Source organism: Enoplosus armatus, chromosome 7 (assembly GCF_043641665.1).
Source record: "Enoplosus armatus isolate fEnoArm2 chromosome 7, fEnoArm2.hap1, whole genome shotgun sequence".
NCBI lineage: Eukaryota > Metazoa > Chordata > Actinopteri > Centrarchiformes > Enoplosidae > Enoplosus > Enoplosus armatus.
Genome location: NC_092186.1, coordinates 21621223 through 21637824, shown reverse-complemented (window position 1 = coordinate 21637824; position 16602 = coordinate 21621223). Strand labels below are relative to the sequence as shown.

The window sequence follows — 16602 nt, the reverse complement described above, 5'->3', positions numbered from 1 at the left end:
AAGCGAGAAGAGTCTGTTTTTTTTCCCTGCGTGATTCTGTCCTTTTGGAGCACAAATCATGTCCAGGGGCTCCTTCCTGAGTTTATCGTATTGTTCATTATTGTGCTTGTGACCAGTTCAATTCTGCAGCATTGTTTGAAGTATCCCATGAAAAGACAAAATCCAACAATGGTTTGTTTGTACTAAATATTAAGCTCATTCCTCTGTGCCATAGACCAAAAACTGAGGGCACTGTAGTTTATTTCAAGTCGATCCAACATGTGTCGTCCTGCTGCTGGAAATATTCTCTAGCACACCAAAAGTGTATTAATCCGCCGGCAAATGCTGTGTTTACTGTGAAAAGTGTTTGCTTAAAACTACAGTGTCCAGCAGTTTAAGGAAATTTAAGGGACTGAAAATGAAAGGAAATACTTGGGACCATAAAGATTTATGTCTTTTGTTGAAGTAAGATGAATGGGCTTGGGGGGGGGTTGAAAGCCACAGACAGGCTCAGGAAGTTGGAAAGTATTAAGGAACGGACTGATGCAGAGTTGGTTTTGGTCTTCTCATGGAATATGTTGACAGTAACAAAAACACTGCACGTCATCAGCCTCATCCTCCACTCCTGTCTTGTCTTGTAGGTTCAGGACACGTCGTTCATCCTGTGCATCGTGTATGTGCAGCCGGAGATCCCAGTGAAGCACCTGAAGAACCTGAACACAGCTCCCAGCTCCAAGCTACTGTACCATCGTTTAGACCTGCTGGGTCAGCCCAGCTCCTGCCTGCACTTCAAACAGCTTGCAACAGTTGGTAAGGAAAAAGCCCCAAATCCACAGCACTGGACTAATATATGATATCTTGGAGTTATAAATGAGTCCACAAACTTTATTTTTAGCCGTAGTCAGCTCTAAAACGTTGATTAGCATCTCTGACTGTCGCTTTTTCCCCTTTCCGTCTCTTTCCCAGAGTCCCCCACAGTGATGTTGGCAGCTGGTAGTTTCTCCTCTCCCTACGAGCACCTCAGTCAGCCAGAAACAAAGCGCATGGTGGAGCACTACACCGCCTACCTGAGTGATAACACCAGGCTCATAGCCAACCCAGGCCTCAAGGTACACAAGCACGGGAACACACAGAGGCACCTCACGGCTAAGACCAGCCTGTAGGCACACACCGGGTTCATGTTGCCCTGCGGCCCCGTCCCAGACATGTACACAAATATTCACATATTTTAAGGCGTCCCGAGATCGTTCAAGTGTTAAGAAGTACTTTTTAAGTGCAACTTGAATTCTGTTTCTTACAACATCTGACAAGCAACTTTTCAGGCTACAGCTACAAGCTCACACATTTTAAAATGACGCTCTGCACCTTTAAGAAGGGGACAAACCCGCACGTGGTTTTGGCAGTCTGTGTGCATTCCTGTCCTGGGGGGGGGGGGGGGGTGAGAGTTTGAACTCTAAGCCCCCAGTCCCAGCTCTGATTCCCAGGCTAGTCTTAAAGGCCCCCTCCAGTGACCTCATCACCCCTTTCAAACTTGCAAGCTTCTCTGAAAATGGGACTGAGATGTGATTTTTCAGGGTGTTTTTCAGGGCTTTAGGGCTAATCGAGTCCCACTTATTCCTAAATACTGGTTTCCTGAGCCTTGCTATTTGTGATTATCTAGATTATACTTTCACAATGGATCTTTAAAAATGATGTATCACTATCTTTAGCAGCAAAACGGTAGAATCATTTTAGGTGTGCTTGAATTGGCAGGAGTCATCTTTTATTTGTTTGTGGGAAGACTGGAGGCAAACTTGCCAAAAGTTTTATCCAACTTAAATTCAGGCCAACCCCAGATTAAGACTCTCACTTCTTCTTCTCCTGTCTCAACTTTCCTCTCCCCTCCTTGTTTACCTCCTTCTTCCTTTTCTGTCTTCTCTCTCTCTGTCTCTCTCTGTCTCCCTGCATCCCTTCATCCTTTCTCCTCTGCAGTCCTCTGTCAGGAACGAGGTTATGGCGACCAGTCACGTCACGGATGAGTGGATGACACTAATGGAAATGAGTAGCCTCAACTGCTACATTGTGCGCCGTTACATAGCAACGCCCAGTGGGGTGCTCCGGATTTACCCAGGATCACTGATGGACAAAGCCTTCGACCCGACCCGCAGACAATGGTGAGGCTTACTTTGGAGGGTGTGAAGTGGGAGACATGAGTGAAGACGTGTGTGTGTGTGTGTGTGTGGGTGTGTGTGGGGGTGTGTAGGGTGTGTAGGGTAGGTGTGAGTTAAAGGGAATGAGCATGTGTGTAAACTGGAGGTGCATGTTTGTGCTGAAAATGGCCACCAGCCATAGTGGAGTTGAATGAAGTTAAGATTTCTCATCAAACTGTTGTGATGAGTTGTCAAATAGCCAACATGACGCACACAATGTTTTTTTAAACGTTTTTAGTCATGTTATGACTAATGATATCATTAAAAAATTACATTTATAGTCCCACTTTTACAGATCAGCCCATGTCACGTGTTCTGCTTTGCTGATGTCAACTCTGCTTTAATTGTAGAGTTTCAACCTTTTATTTATTTATTTATTTTTTACTACTTTCTTGAAACAAATATATACATAGAAAAAATCAACCACACACATGTAAACTTGTTTTTACATTCAGCTTGGATGCAATGTATTTGAAATATATAATCAGACTAGAAAAGCTTGACTGAAATTTTGTCAAAATAACAATTGGATTAATCAGGTAAGAATTCCTGTCATATTCAGTGAATCCAAACTTTTCCAAAGTAGTGATCGTCAATAAGACGATATAATCCACAGCTGTGTATGTATACAGTCGATGATAAAAAGTAAAATTCACAGTTACACTGTTTGGATAAAACATGTCACTATGTTGCTTCGGCAGCCAGGAGAAATGAAGACGGTCAAAATAACCTTCTGCCTGTGTGATGTGTTGTGTAGGTACCAGCATGCTGTGGCTAACCCTGGCCTCATCACCTTCACGGGACCGTACCTGGATGTGGGCGGGGCGGGCTACGTTGTCACCATCAGCCACACCATCCATGCCTCCAGGTAAGAAGAAGTGCGCAGCAAACCCTCTCTGACATCTTCCATTTTACTGCGCCAGAGGAAATCGAGTCAAGTATTTCCCTGAATAAGTATCTGCCTAATAAAAGTACTACTTTTACAGCGAGGCTATATAACTTTTGAAAGAAGAAATAACATAATCTCCCTCTTACAAATGGAAAGTTGAAGTCGTCAGGAATAAAACTTACCCATGCTCAGCTGAATACACTCCAGTAGCTAATGGTGGCTAATGTTAGCTAATTCTAGCAAACATGCAAAACTTGGCATCACTGACTGCATGGCTCCTCTCTGTGTGCCTTCGACTCAGTCTAGGACGATGTCTTTAAAGCAACGGTCTCAAGAGAACCTGTGGAAATGAAGGAGCAATGTGTGTGTCACCATCCTGTATTTGAGTTTCAACTCATTGTTAAGACGTCCGACCCACAACTTCACTGTTTTGGTTCACTCTCACCGCCCTCATAGGGATGTTTTCAGCCCACTTAAAAACCCACTGTGCCCCTCCTGCTCAGCTGGTGAACTTAGAGGAGCATTAAGCAGCTAAAGACCAAAAACTGAGCTGCAAGAGAGTGAATATTAGATGGACTCCAGATGAATGACAATGTTGCTCTGTGACTGCTGGATGTGTAAATAAACAGCTGTTTGCCAACACGTTCACCATATCAACTTGAACGGTGATGATATGTCAGTGTTGTTGTTTCCGTTGCCCCCAAGTGGCCAACAAAAAAAAGTCAGTTATTGCAGGTTTAAGCATTTCACAATTAACACATTTATATGAATTTTCACACCATGGCAATAAAATGATCATCTCTGCGTATGAGATATTACTCATCAACAGATTCACTCTCGTTATGAGCCAAGACGTGATTGTGGGCCGTTAGGCTCTCAGCCCGGAAGCGCACGGCCTCTGAAGATGGGAGACAATTTGAAGGAGACCTCTGACCATTTTTGCTCCAGTGCTGCGTAGTGAGCGACCGAATATCCCCCAACCAAATGCTCCGGGTTCAGTCACAGTTGTCTTCAAGTATCTGCTCTTCCAGTGTCCTCAAGCAAGCCACTGTGTTCCAACCACCTCCTCGAGCCCTGGTGAGAACGAGTGGAGGGTTACACCCGGCGCCTCGGCCAAGTTTCATAGACGTTACAGCGGAATGTTTTGGACGCGGCCTCTTTGAGTCGGACGCTTGAAGAAGCCTGTAACTGCGGCTGAGATTAAAATGCAACTGCCACCATAGCACCAAATGCACCATAGCCACAACACCGCTCAGTAGTACAATAGGAACTGTTTACTATGGTCCATGCAAATGTGCAGTATACACATAAACATTCACTATCAGTGTGTTTGATAAGCCGGGATTAGTGTGTTGATGACCGGCTCAGTGAGCATAACATTGCATTGCGCTGTAAACACAGGTTTAAAGAGTGTGTGTGTGTTTATGTTTATGTGTTTATTGGGATTTTATTTTTTTTAAAGGACTGTAGAGTCGTGAGCTGTTCAATGTAACTGAACTGTCAGCATACAGCTTAACACACAATCACAGCAAACCATTTCACAGAAAAGTCTCTTGTCTTCCTCTGCTCTGCCCCCCCCCCCTCTCTGTTTAGCTCTCAGATGGCCCCTGGTTATGCAGTTGCAGTGATGGGTATAGACTTCACTCTACGCTACTTCTATAAGGTCCTGCTGGACTTGCTGCCCATCTGCAACCAGGACAAGGGCAACAAGATCAGGTAGGAAGAGGATGGATGGTTGTCTTGTTGTCGTTCTTTATCTTCTGTTCTTCATGCAAATCGTTCCTTCTTTCTTCTTCTTCTGTTTCCTCTTTTTGCCTTTTCCCCCCAATTTATTCGGAGGGTGGCTAAACGTCTGCTTTATTGATCAAGAATTAAACTTTCCGAGAGACGGAGAAAAAGAATAGCAAAAGAGAAGAAGAGGTAATCTTATTATCATGGCATTCCTGCAGGAGATGTGACGTTGCTGCTGTCTCAGTCCTACGTACTTTCTCCAGCTTTTATGTCTCCCTTATTGTTTTTTTTTTCATCCTTTTTCTTCCACCCCCTCCTCTCCCAGTCCCCTCTTCCTCCCCTGTCTTTCTCTCATCTCTCTCCCTCTCTCTCCACTTCCTTCGTGCTCTCTCTGTTGGTGTTCAGGAGCCATATAAAACAGGATTAGCCCAAAGGGGGTGTGGGGCGGAGAGGAGCAGTATTTGGCAGAATGTTTAAGGAAAGGGGGGGCGGGGGGGTAGAATGGAGCCATATTATGCAGGTTGAAGTTGAATTAACCCCTGGGGGAAACAGAGTAAAAAATAGTGGTCAATGAGAGAGTACTAGTATGACTAATGGCATATATTGTTTTAATTGATCCTCTGTCATCAACCCTCAATGGATTAACAGCCACTGTGTCTGCAGTCTATTTATATTTGTGTGTGTACATTGTAGGTGCTTCATAATGGAGGACAGAGGATACCTGGTCGCACACCCCACTCTCATTGACCCCAAAGGTCATGCCCCTGCAGAGCAACAGCACATCACACACAAGGTAAAAGACCAGGGACTAATATACAAATGTGACAAAACACAACTTAATGTACCCTTTAATAATCGCAATGAGCTTCCTTCTTTCCATGTTTATTTTTCTTTCATTTCTCATTTTGCCATCCATCCTGTCTTTTTTTTTTTTGATGGCAGGAGCCGCTGGTGGCTAATGACATCCTGAACCATCCCAACTTTGTCAAGAAAAACCTGTGCAACAGCTTCAGTGACCGCACTGTGCAGCGCTTCTACAAGTTCAACACCAGCATAATGGTAAGGCACAAGAGCATGAATGACTGCACAGGGACACAGATGATTCTCAATGGCAGACAGACGGACACAAACACCCTTCAGGCCTTACTGAGCAATGTGTGAATATGTGATTGTATAACACTGCCACCTTGTGGTGATCCTTGGTGTTGCAACCTTGAATTATTCCTATATACTGTAATTTCATGAAAACTGCTGTGTGTTTTTGTGTAGTCAGAGAGTCTGACAGTGTCCCAATTTAAGGTCTAATGCTTAAAGTTATTAAGGTACATTTTATTTCAACATTTCATACTATTTCATTCATGCCCACTTTTAATAAACAAGGAGCAGAATGAGTATAATTCAAATCTGAGTGTGTCTGAGTGCCTCATCTCCCTTATTAGTTAATTTACGGATGTCTGGTTGATTCTTATGTTCTCTGTTCTTTATCTATTCATTATCTACCTTTTTCTTTTCTTGTTTTTGATAAATTGGATTGGATGTAAACTTCTTCAAGATACCATGTGGGACGTTATGTTGACGATATGTCTCTCTCTTAGGGGGACCTGACCAACCTGGTCCATGGCAGCCATTGTTCTAAGTACCGTCTGACCCGAATCCCTGGCACCAACGCCTTTGCTGGTATCGTCAACGAGACGTGTGACTCTCTGGCGTTCTGTGCCTGCAGCACCGTGGACCGGCTCTGTCTCAACTGCCACAGGTCTCTCCTTCACCCACACACCCATCAGGGATCGACTGCTTTATGTCTTGCCAACACAAGATGATACCCCTGTTGTAACAAGATCACGAGACAAACCTCTCGACTTTAGTAAAGATCCAGATCTGACCGTATAATGCTGCAGCAGAGTCATTATATAATGCACGAATTGTGTTCATAATCAAACAGAAGCTAATGAAACATCACATCTGTGGATCAGTGTGTGCAAATAGTTATTACTTGACCAAAAAAACAACTTCAATGGATTTCATAGTATGCCATTACAGTGAACTTTGATGAATGTTTCTCACTGGACTCGTTATTGTCGGGTGTTTTTTCAGAATGGAGCAAAATGAATGCGAGTGTCCATGTGAGTGCCCCCTGGAGGTCAATGAGTGCACTGGCAACCTCACAAATGCTGAAAACAGGTCAGTGCAAGACATGTCTGAGCCGCATACTGCATTACGTTTATATTCACCAATTCTGCATTGCTTGTGAATTACATTGAGTGTAGCAAGGTGTGAAGTGTAGTCATGTCACGAACCATGAGTGCACATTCCAACAGAGTCCAGAGGGAAACCATTCGTTGGTAATACAAGGAGTTTACATTCAATTAAAACAACTCAAACTCCTTGTGAAATGGAAAATGAGCTGAGCTTTTTTATCTAATTATAAACAGTAATGCTGTAACTTACCACTCTTGGTGTGTAAGTCGCGCCATGTTGCAGTGATCGAGCGGTCAGTCACACGCCAGGTAGATACAGTCTCCATAGGATGACCCTAAAAACTAAAAGCAAAGAGACAAATAAAAAGGGTTCTGCTCAAGATCTGTTCAATTAATATCCAGGTGTAAACCTCTGGCATGTGCTATTTGACTCACACAATCGGGATTTTAGTTATAAATGCTAAGAGTTAGCGTGCTTAAGGCCAGATTGAATGGTAGAGCATTCACATTACAAACATACTTCCGTTGAACTCTTTCTATTATTTTTTTTTGTTGCCCGTATCATGAATGCGAACAAACTATTTGCAGCCTCAACATCACATGCTCAGTATGTGATATCTCTCAGATATAAAGTAAACTTGCTTTTACTTGCTGTCAGTAGTACTTTGCACTAATCTTTCAGTGTCAGGTGAAAACAGTTGCCACACATTTCCGTAGTCCTTGCACATGATGGCAGTGTCTGAAAGTCCCTTTCATATCCCTGTTACGATCACTGGGACTGGGGATGTGTGTGTTCTCCTGCAAACCTTCTGGGAGCCGTGTAAAAGTTTGTGGGTGTTTCCTCACTTTTCTCTCCGTCTTAATCCTGTGTCTCTCACATCTCTCTCTCTCTCTCTTTCATCAACCATCGGCAGCCTTTGACAGCGCGTCAGTGTTTCAAATGGCAATTCCTTTATTTCAGGGAGACATGCAATTATCATTTTTTCCACTGTCAGATTTTCCTCTGTGTGCTGCGTCAAGCCGCATTGAAGTTTGTCCTTTAAGAGCTGCTTTGCATAAATTGACATGCTGAAGACTCCGTCCTTCGAGGCCTCATGCTTTGATTTCTTTTGATGTCGAATTGATTGTATTTGTAAGTTTAATCATGTTTCATTCTAGGATTTGAAGGGATGTTGTCGGCTGAATGTTTGTAGTTGGACAAAGAAGATGTGTGTTTTATGATTGTGTGTGTGTGTGTGTGTGTGTGTTGTACAGGAACCCTAGCTGCGAGGTGCATCAGGAGCCTGTCAGTCTGAATGTGATTGATCCCAGTCTGCATGACTCTCTGCCCCAGTGTATCAACACTCGCTGTAGCCAGAGATACACCAGCAGGTATTACACACGCTAAACTACACACATGCACAGTACACGGGGTATAATGAATAAACCAGTGCATGTATGAAATATAATCTCTTACAGACCTTGAGCGTGTCCAACCATGAGAATGTTATTGGTAGACATTAAGCGCACAGTGCCACCCAGTGGTAATGAATGGGAAGTGTAAAGAGTGTCCTTTTCTCTGAAAACATTTTCACCCAGAAAATCACAGGCTTTTGTCCATTTATATTGATAATACTCTTTGACAGAAAAATGATCCCTTTTGTCCCTGAAAGATTATTTAGATTATTATTTATTGGCCCGTCTCTTAAAATCGGCAACAATCTTATTTTGATCTCTGTATTCTGCGGCCTGTTTCAGTGACTGCTTCGGCGTGTTGGACTGTGAGTGGTGCATGGTGGACAGTGATGGTAAGACTCACCTCGACAAGCCATACTGCGCCCTGCAGAAAGAGTGTTTTGGGGGAATCGTCGGCGCCAAGAGTCCCTATGCGGATGGCCTGGGACTCCTAGGTGAGTCAAATGCGGATATAAATCAAGCTCATTTATTTATTTATTTCAGGCATTAAAGCAGCTGAGTCCTTCAAAGTCTGTGCAGACTCTGGTTCCGCAGTTATGAGACATTTTTCCTAAATGTACTGTGGTGTACCTCGTCAGCGAGCAGAGCAAAGAAACAAACAAGCAACAACAAAAGTGTAATTATTTCCAGGGTCTTTGGGACGACAGAAACGTTACTTTTGTACATCACAGATAACTGATATTTCAGACTGACTGAAACTTTTCTGCTGCTTGGTTATTTCTTTTGGTTCTGTTATCATTTTTTTTTCACAAGGAGAATTGGTCGTCTGCCTGCAGTCGAATCATTTTTCTTTGGCATTTCACTCCGATGAGAGAATAGAAGGGAAGTAGAAAACATCTCAGCGTCGCAGCGTGAGTCAGGATCTGAGCTCCCTTTGTAACTTCTGTAAACAACCTTCTGCCTATCCTTTCCTCTCCTCTCTTTCTTCCACAGACGAGGAGGTGGCATCTCTGAACATGATCAAGAGCGCCCCTGTGGGTCCAGTCGCCGGGGGCATTATGGGATGCATCATGGTGTTGGTGCTGGCCGTGTATGCATACAGACACCAGATCCACAGGCGTTCGCACCAGCACATGTCACCGCTGGCAGCACAGGGTAAGACTGATGGATGGACTCCAATACACACATTTATAGAGTTAAAGTGAAACCTTACAACTTGTAAGGCAGAGACATTTAACAGACCTTTAACTGTCATTTTTGTCACTAATGCATTTCGGCACCATGAACAAAATAATCCCACAGCATCATTTTCTGCATCTGTTGTGATTTTTGTTCTGTGAGAGCAACAATGGAAACTGTCTGGTACAGCAGTTGCATTAACCTTCACATACTGGCATTTCTTTAAATATCAAAGGAAGAAACAGTTTTAAAGCAGCGTGATTAACGAGCAGTGTGGCGAGGGCTGCTGGAGCTAAACAGCTGACATTAGCATCACGCGGCAGCAGCTGGTGCTGCATGATTTGTGTAATTACTCAGCGTTATTGACAAAAACATCAAACGAGATTACAACCTCATTAAAACTCTTGCGTCCAAGTCACTTTCAGTCTGATAGTTTGGTAAACAACTTGGAATGGATGGTGGAGAGACTGGCTACGTTATCACGAGGCATTAGGCTGAGGAATTGGCTCATAAAGTCGCTCTACTTCGCTTTTTGTGTGTGTGTGGTGGTGGTGGGGAGGGGATTTTCAGTCTCTTCTGCAGCTGCAGCTTGTGCCAGCAACACACACACAGGAAAGGATAAACATGTGTAGCACCCCTTTTCTCCAAACTGAACCCTTATATAAGCATGCACTCATGTAGACAAATAAGCCTTCCTTCTGGCTGATATCCCCATGTGCACAGGTTATTATCTGGGCTAAAGAGCTAAAAGGAATATCAACTGCAGCCCCCACACGGATATCAACTCCATCTTAAACTAACTGGCTTCGGATAAAGAAACCCTGTTCACATATCATTCCTGCTTGTAATACTTCATATGAACATCTATCTCATCTTTGCGTTTGTCTTATTCTTTTCCCCTTTACCTTCATGCTGCCTCAGAAATGTCCGTGAGAATGTCCAACCTGGATAACGAAAGAGATGAGAGGGATGACGACAGCCATGAGGACAGAGGAATCAGTAAGTACAGTTTGATATCTCATTGATAGAAACAACTCCCGTGCTGCAGAACATTTAAATGTAGGGTTTGAATACTAACGATGAAGCAGTTACAGTGTTGTTTTTAATTTGCCGTGGGCTTGCTATGTGACAGCGCAAGTATTTGATTACTAAACATGGCCTTGGTGCGTTCTGTTCACTTACAGTCAGTAACACTCGATTCATTGCTGCTGTGATTGAGCGGCACACTCACACTCCCGAACGGAGACGGAGGTACTGGGGGCGATCTGGGACAGAGAGTGACCATGGTAAGGCAAACAACCTGTCTCTCACACACACTCTACATGCATTGAAATGTACAGAAACGGCTCAAAGCCACTAGTTGTGTCATGCAGTACATTAGCACTGATGGAAAGAGGAATTGAGTAGGTTGCATGTGAAATGCCAGTAATGCTGTGCAGCAAAACTATTTATAGAATTCCTCGGGAATGGTTGCATGGTTTCTCTGTAGGTTTAGGTTAGGACATCCTGTCAAACCTGACTGAATGTACTTTACAAATGCTTGCTGGTCAAGCTGAAGTCCCCGTGGTTTGTCGAAGAAGTTGATATTTAGTGACAACTAAGTGAAAAGAAGAAGCACCAACAATTTTGTCGGGCGTTATTCTTGTAAATACTTGTAAATACTGCCCCCATGTCATGTTAGTCTTACACAACAGATAGCTCCGTCTAAAATCATCTGCTTTCTGGAAAATGAATCATGCACTGGTTACAAAACTGGCCCGTCCTGCACTCCATGAAATGACAGCATCAACCACATGAGTTCTGCAGCATAAGCACAGCTACATAACTGTACATTTAAAAGGATGATGTAAATACAACCACGGGGGGCTCATCTCTACACACAGCACCGGCTCTGGAACAAAAGTCCTGGATTGTCTGGGCTCGTTGTTTTGGGCCGCGTGAGGAGCGCTGATATTCAGGGGGATCTTTGCTGCATTGCGTTGAAAGGAGCCAGTTAAGGTTTAGGCATCTAATCAGGAAGCTTTCCGAGCAAACCAGCTGAGGAGGAGACCGCAGGGTAGACCCAGAACATGCTGGAAGAGTGTGCGTATCCCACCTGGCCCGGGGACACCATCCGGATCCCCGGGGAAGAGCTGGAAGATGTGGGCAGAACATGAAATTAAGTTTACTTTCTCTAAAAGTAGGCTCTTTGTATAACATAACATAACTTATCAAGATAATAAGATTTCGCTACACTATCAAAAATCATATTTGGGGCTCAGGTATCATCATTTTAAATGACTGTTACAGCACAGTCTCAAATCCACGCTTAGCACTCAGTTCTCTGGCAGTGGCTCAGCTCCGGGCTTGTTCTTTTCATTATATCACAGCTCAGAACCGTGTTTTCTCTCGTCTCTAGCTCCGGGAGAGTTGCTCATGTTCACTGTAACCGCTTGTAGAGCTCGGTGAGTCTGACACTCGATGAGCGTGGATGGACAGTTTCAACCCACACGGGCTCTTACCACCTACATATGGCATCACTCCACTTCCTGGCAGTGAGTGTCTCCAATACTTGTTGCATAACCGATGATGACAGAGAGAACAAGGATGAAGAGAGGAGAGTGGGCTAAAGTGAAACAAAGACACGAGTAACAGCTTGTCAGCGGCATGTACAGTAGCTGTTAAACCAGAGTGGATAAAGAGATGTGAGATAAAAATTTGTTTAGAGTTCATCTTTAGTGACGCCAGCGTTCTGTACTTCATCTCCGGCATAACATATGTATACAATACAGATTAATTTAAGATAATCCTAAATATCACGTACCTTTTTTTTTATTTTTACAAACTACAGTTTTCGAAGGAACATTTTGAGGAAGAAGTGCCAAATATATTAAAGTTTTTAATCCATTTATGAAGCACATCCGAATTCTCTATCACGTGTTGTAAGTATTTAAAGAGAGAGGGCAGAATGCGGCGATTCGAACAGGCTAATAAAAGGAGCAGCCTTAGATACGTGGACAGGAAAGACTATCACATGTTGTGTAGCTGGGGATGGTAAAGAAACACTGAAGATGGAGGACAAATGGAGAGATGTAGAGATGCAAACATGATGAAAGAGGGGAAATAAGAGTGAAATGCAAGGGCAAGAGGACAGGGACAGAGAGGAGTTTGAAATAATGGAAAGAGGGGGTGTTAGTCCGTCAGGGATTAAAAGAAATTCATTACCAAGTTGACGCTTCAGTGTTGCTGCTCCTCTCTGCTCGGTCAAAGGTGCCCTCCTACCACAATCCACTCACTCGTTCTGCTGAAGGGCATGATAACACACACACACACACACACACACACACACACACACACACACACACACACACACACACACACACACACAAGCTGCACGCAGATCGCCGAAGGATCAGAGCATTAAATCTGTTGAGTGAGTGACGCACACATACCGAGTGCTGTTTGGCAGTTCTGGCTTGAGCTGCAATATTAGCTTCCAGGCAATGCCTTGAATTACCCGTTTAATAATGAGTACTGTACATACTGCATACATACATATCCCTACCCCCTACCATTGTGCAGTTCATGCTGATACTTGCATCTGCTCTGTACAGTATAATTCATATCTAGACAGAGGAAGAGGCAGCTATCATCATTTGTTTTGTGCAACAAACTAATATAATTCATTCCACCTTCAAAATAACAAAGAAATGTAATCTTGACACCAAATTATGAAAACATGAAAGGAGAAATGGTATTGAGGATATTTAATGGGACACATTTATTATGATTTCTTGATTGGGGCACTCTTTTAGAGATCCTGAAGATGAGTTAAAGCAGTGGTTTGACATGTTGGACATGCACTTATTCACTTTCTTGTGGGACGTTAGATGTGAGGACAGATACCACTGATTCAATGCTGAATCTGAAGCTACAGCCAGCAGCCGCTCAGCTTAGCTCAGCTAGTCACTGCTCCCGCCCGGCCAAGAAATGCCGTAGTGCGGCACGTAATCCCCGTGAAACCACAAATCGACATTTTGTATTAAACAAACAAGATACACTGTGTTAATTAGTGAGTTTCTAGTCTTTATGCTAAGCTAAACTAACCAGCTGCTGGCGGTAGCATACTCAATGCACAGACATGAGAGTGGTATCGATCTTCTCCTCAAACTCTTGGCAAGAAGGCTAATAAATGTTTAAATTCCTATAAATAGATGCGTCTTCGTCTTCAATGTCTTTCAGCTTGTCACAGACTTAATTACTCTGTATTTTAACTCAGTCAGTAAACTGTCCAGGATTTGTTTCCGGGACTCATCTCCAGCTGTTATTAAAAGAAAAGTCTCCAAGGTGCGATGCCATGGTAGTTTACCCTGCCTGTCCACATCTGTTGTCAACAGGACACAGTTTGCTGTAGACCTGCCTGAAACTCTGGCTCTTGCTTTGGGGAAAAGAGGGATAAACTGTGCTGAAGATGGCACCTTCTTTGAAGTCTCCATCCGTCCCTTTCCTTTAATCCCGTCCTCTCTTCGTCCCTCTCCCCTGCTCCTCTCCTTGTCACTCCCTCTGCTCATTCTTCTGCCTCTCCTCGTCTTTGTCAGCTTTCTTTCGTTTGGTGTCAAAGCTCGGCTAATCTTCTGAGGATCAGGGAGGGACGTTTCTGAGCAAACCTCTCAGTTTGACTCTAGGACCGGATTTTAGGACACATGCAGCATTTACTTCTTTTACATCACAAACGTACATTTATATCCCCATAAGGAGGAATTACAGTAACTTTGGTGGTCCCCTGACTTTTTCTCTAGCGCCACCATCAGGTCAAAACTTTCATTTGTTCAATACTTTGGTTCATGCCGAAATACCCGGAAAGCTGACATTACCGCCAGCATCAGCTGTACCTTGTGTGCTAATTAGCAAATGTTAGCATGCTAACGCGCTAAAGGTGGTACTCAAAACATCGCTGCTGAGCAACAGCATGTCTCCTTTATATGGTGAGCCTGTTAGCACGCCATGACATTAGCATTTACCTCAAAGCGCCACTGTGCATAACTACATCCTCACAGAGCCGCTAGACTCTTCGTCTTGTTTATGAATAGTTTGGCTTGGTGCAAGATTTATTCAGCATTTTGCTAGATAGCCAATACAAAACCTGATGAAATGAACTCCCAAAGCCCGCAGAAGAATGCTGCGGGATCAGACATGTTTACTTGATGGCTTACATGATTAACTGTTGGATGTTTGTCGGAGGTTGTTTGTTGTTTGGAGATACATTTGACACAAACACACACACACACACACACACACACGCTCGCTCCAACCTACTGCCTTCTGCCTACATGCCATAGACATATGAACCCCCACTGACACACACATGCTCCGAAATCACTAGGTTCAGTATCTCTGGAGGTTTAATGTTTCATCATCCAAAACGGTAGTGATTTTTCTATAAATGTAATCGCCGAGGCGCTCAGGCTTACGGGGTTATTTGCTCGACTGTAATAACAGACTGATGTTCCCCGTCGTGCGGCATGTTGCTGGTATCACTTCAGAATCTGAAAGAGACGGCACTAAAGGAATTGAGCAAAGTGGGTTCATTTCCAGATCAACTCCAAATGCTTTCATTTTATAGTCAGATAGTTGTTTCAGATGGATTTCATGGCCGTGAAGGTGGTGAAAGCCAATAATTAAGCAAACTGAATAAACCCAGAGCCTACAAGGTTTTCATGAAATTTAGCAGCGTTGATTAGTAACCTCCATCATCACGAACTTGGAGGTGCATTTGGCTGAGTTGGTGATTGATGATTTAAACATTTTCTTTCATCGCTAGAAGTAGTATCACAAAATATTGGCCTCTTTATGTTCAATCTGCTATTGCTACTGATTCTCTGACCCAGTAATGACGGCAGTACTGCCCTCCCACTGCTCCACTTACCGATGTATCCTCGCTGCCATGTTGGCTCATGTTTCCATCCCCTCAGGCTGAACGTATGTGCACGATGTGTAGGAAAGTGGTCATAAATATGTATGCTTCTTGGGGTTTTTTTTCACATTGTATGAGAAAGCTGAAAACGAGGAGCACAAAATGCCCGGTGGGGATATTTAGATGTCAGTGTGCCATCAGAGAGCTTGTACTGCTTTCAGAAACATTGTGTGTTAGCGTGTATTCGCAGGAACGTTCCTGTGTTGAATGTCTATGACTGGAGGGCGTCATTTGCTGAGTAGTTTCTTTGATGGTGTCTTCCCTTTTCTTGTCAATGTTCTGCAGCTGTGCTAAGCTGGTACACATTTACAGTATGTTATGTGGACCAGTTATGTTAAGTTCTTTATATTTGCTTTAACCCCCAACTCAGTTCCTAAATGCGACATCCTACAGTATATAATATGTTGTTGTTTTATGTTGCCCTTTTGTTGGGTTTTTAGGTAAAATCTTCAAATCAAGGATGTTTTCTTTGTTTCCAGTCTAGTTTTTAGGGTAAAATTATTTTCTATGTATTAACTTTTAATGAAAGTATGGTTTCTCTCTTTGGCTCATGACCCAACTTTCAGGCTTGTAAGTTCTAATGGCCCCAGTTGTCGAGTCACTCGATATAAAAATGAGTTGGTAACAGCTTTGATAATCAGTTAATTGTTAAAAGTAATTTATGAGGCGAAAATGCAAAACATTGACAGGTTCCAGCCTCTTTAATGCGAGAGTAGGGTGTTTTTCTGTGTTGTTTGTCATTGTGATTGTTTTTTCTTTGTTTTTTACATATTAAAGATTAAACAATTCATTGGGCTACTGTATTAAAACAAATAGTCAACAGTTCAGTGGATAATTGAAATAATCATTACTTGCAGCCTCGTTAGGAAAAAGGGGAGAGTCCAGAAATGGAGCACAACAATTTCCACGTTGGGGGTTGTGGCAAGGTTTCTCAACCATTTCCGGCTCATAACCCACCTTTCAACCTTAAACCTGACCCACCAATCACATAGTTTCAAGTTGTAAATTTGAGTGTGGCATACCTTTTTGTATTCTGTTTTCAATGGCATACAGTAGAAAACCTGATACAAACCTGTTAAATCTGACAAT

General features: G+C 43.2%; 1 protein-coding gene across 1 annotated transcript in view; it reads left to right on the top strand.

The window, feature by feature from the left end:
- Positions 1–16602, top strand: part of cachd1 (cache domain containing 1) — a 76966-nt gene that overhangs the window by 59919 nt on the left and 445 nt on the right. The window contains exons 13-26 of the mRNA XM_070909157.1: positions 621–789; positions 946–1088; positions 1951–2132; positions 2926–3036; positions 4651–4773; positions 5482–5581; positions 5731–5847; positions 6384–6544; positions 6883–6969; positions 8241–8357; positions 8724–8875; positions 9375–9536; positions 10482–10559; positions 10745–10846. Of these exons, the coding sequence (XP_070765258.1) occupies positions 621–789; positions 946–1088; positions 1951–2132; positions 2926–3036; positions 4651–4773; positions 5482–5581; positions 5731–5847; positions 6384–6544; positions 6883–6969; positions 8241–8357; positions 8724–8875; positions 9375–9536; positions 10482–10559; positions 10745–10846 (1804 nt within the window). The remainder of the gene's footprint in view (positions 1–620; positions 790–945; positions 1089–1950; positions 2133–2925; positions 3037–4650; positions 4774–5481; positions 5582–5730; positions 5848–6383; positions 6545–6882; positions 6970–8240; positions 8358–8723; positions 8876–9374; positions 9537–10481; positions 10560–10744; positions 10847–16602) is intronic.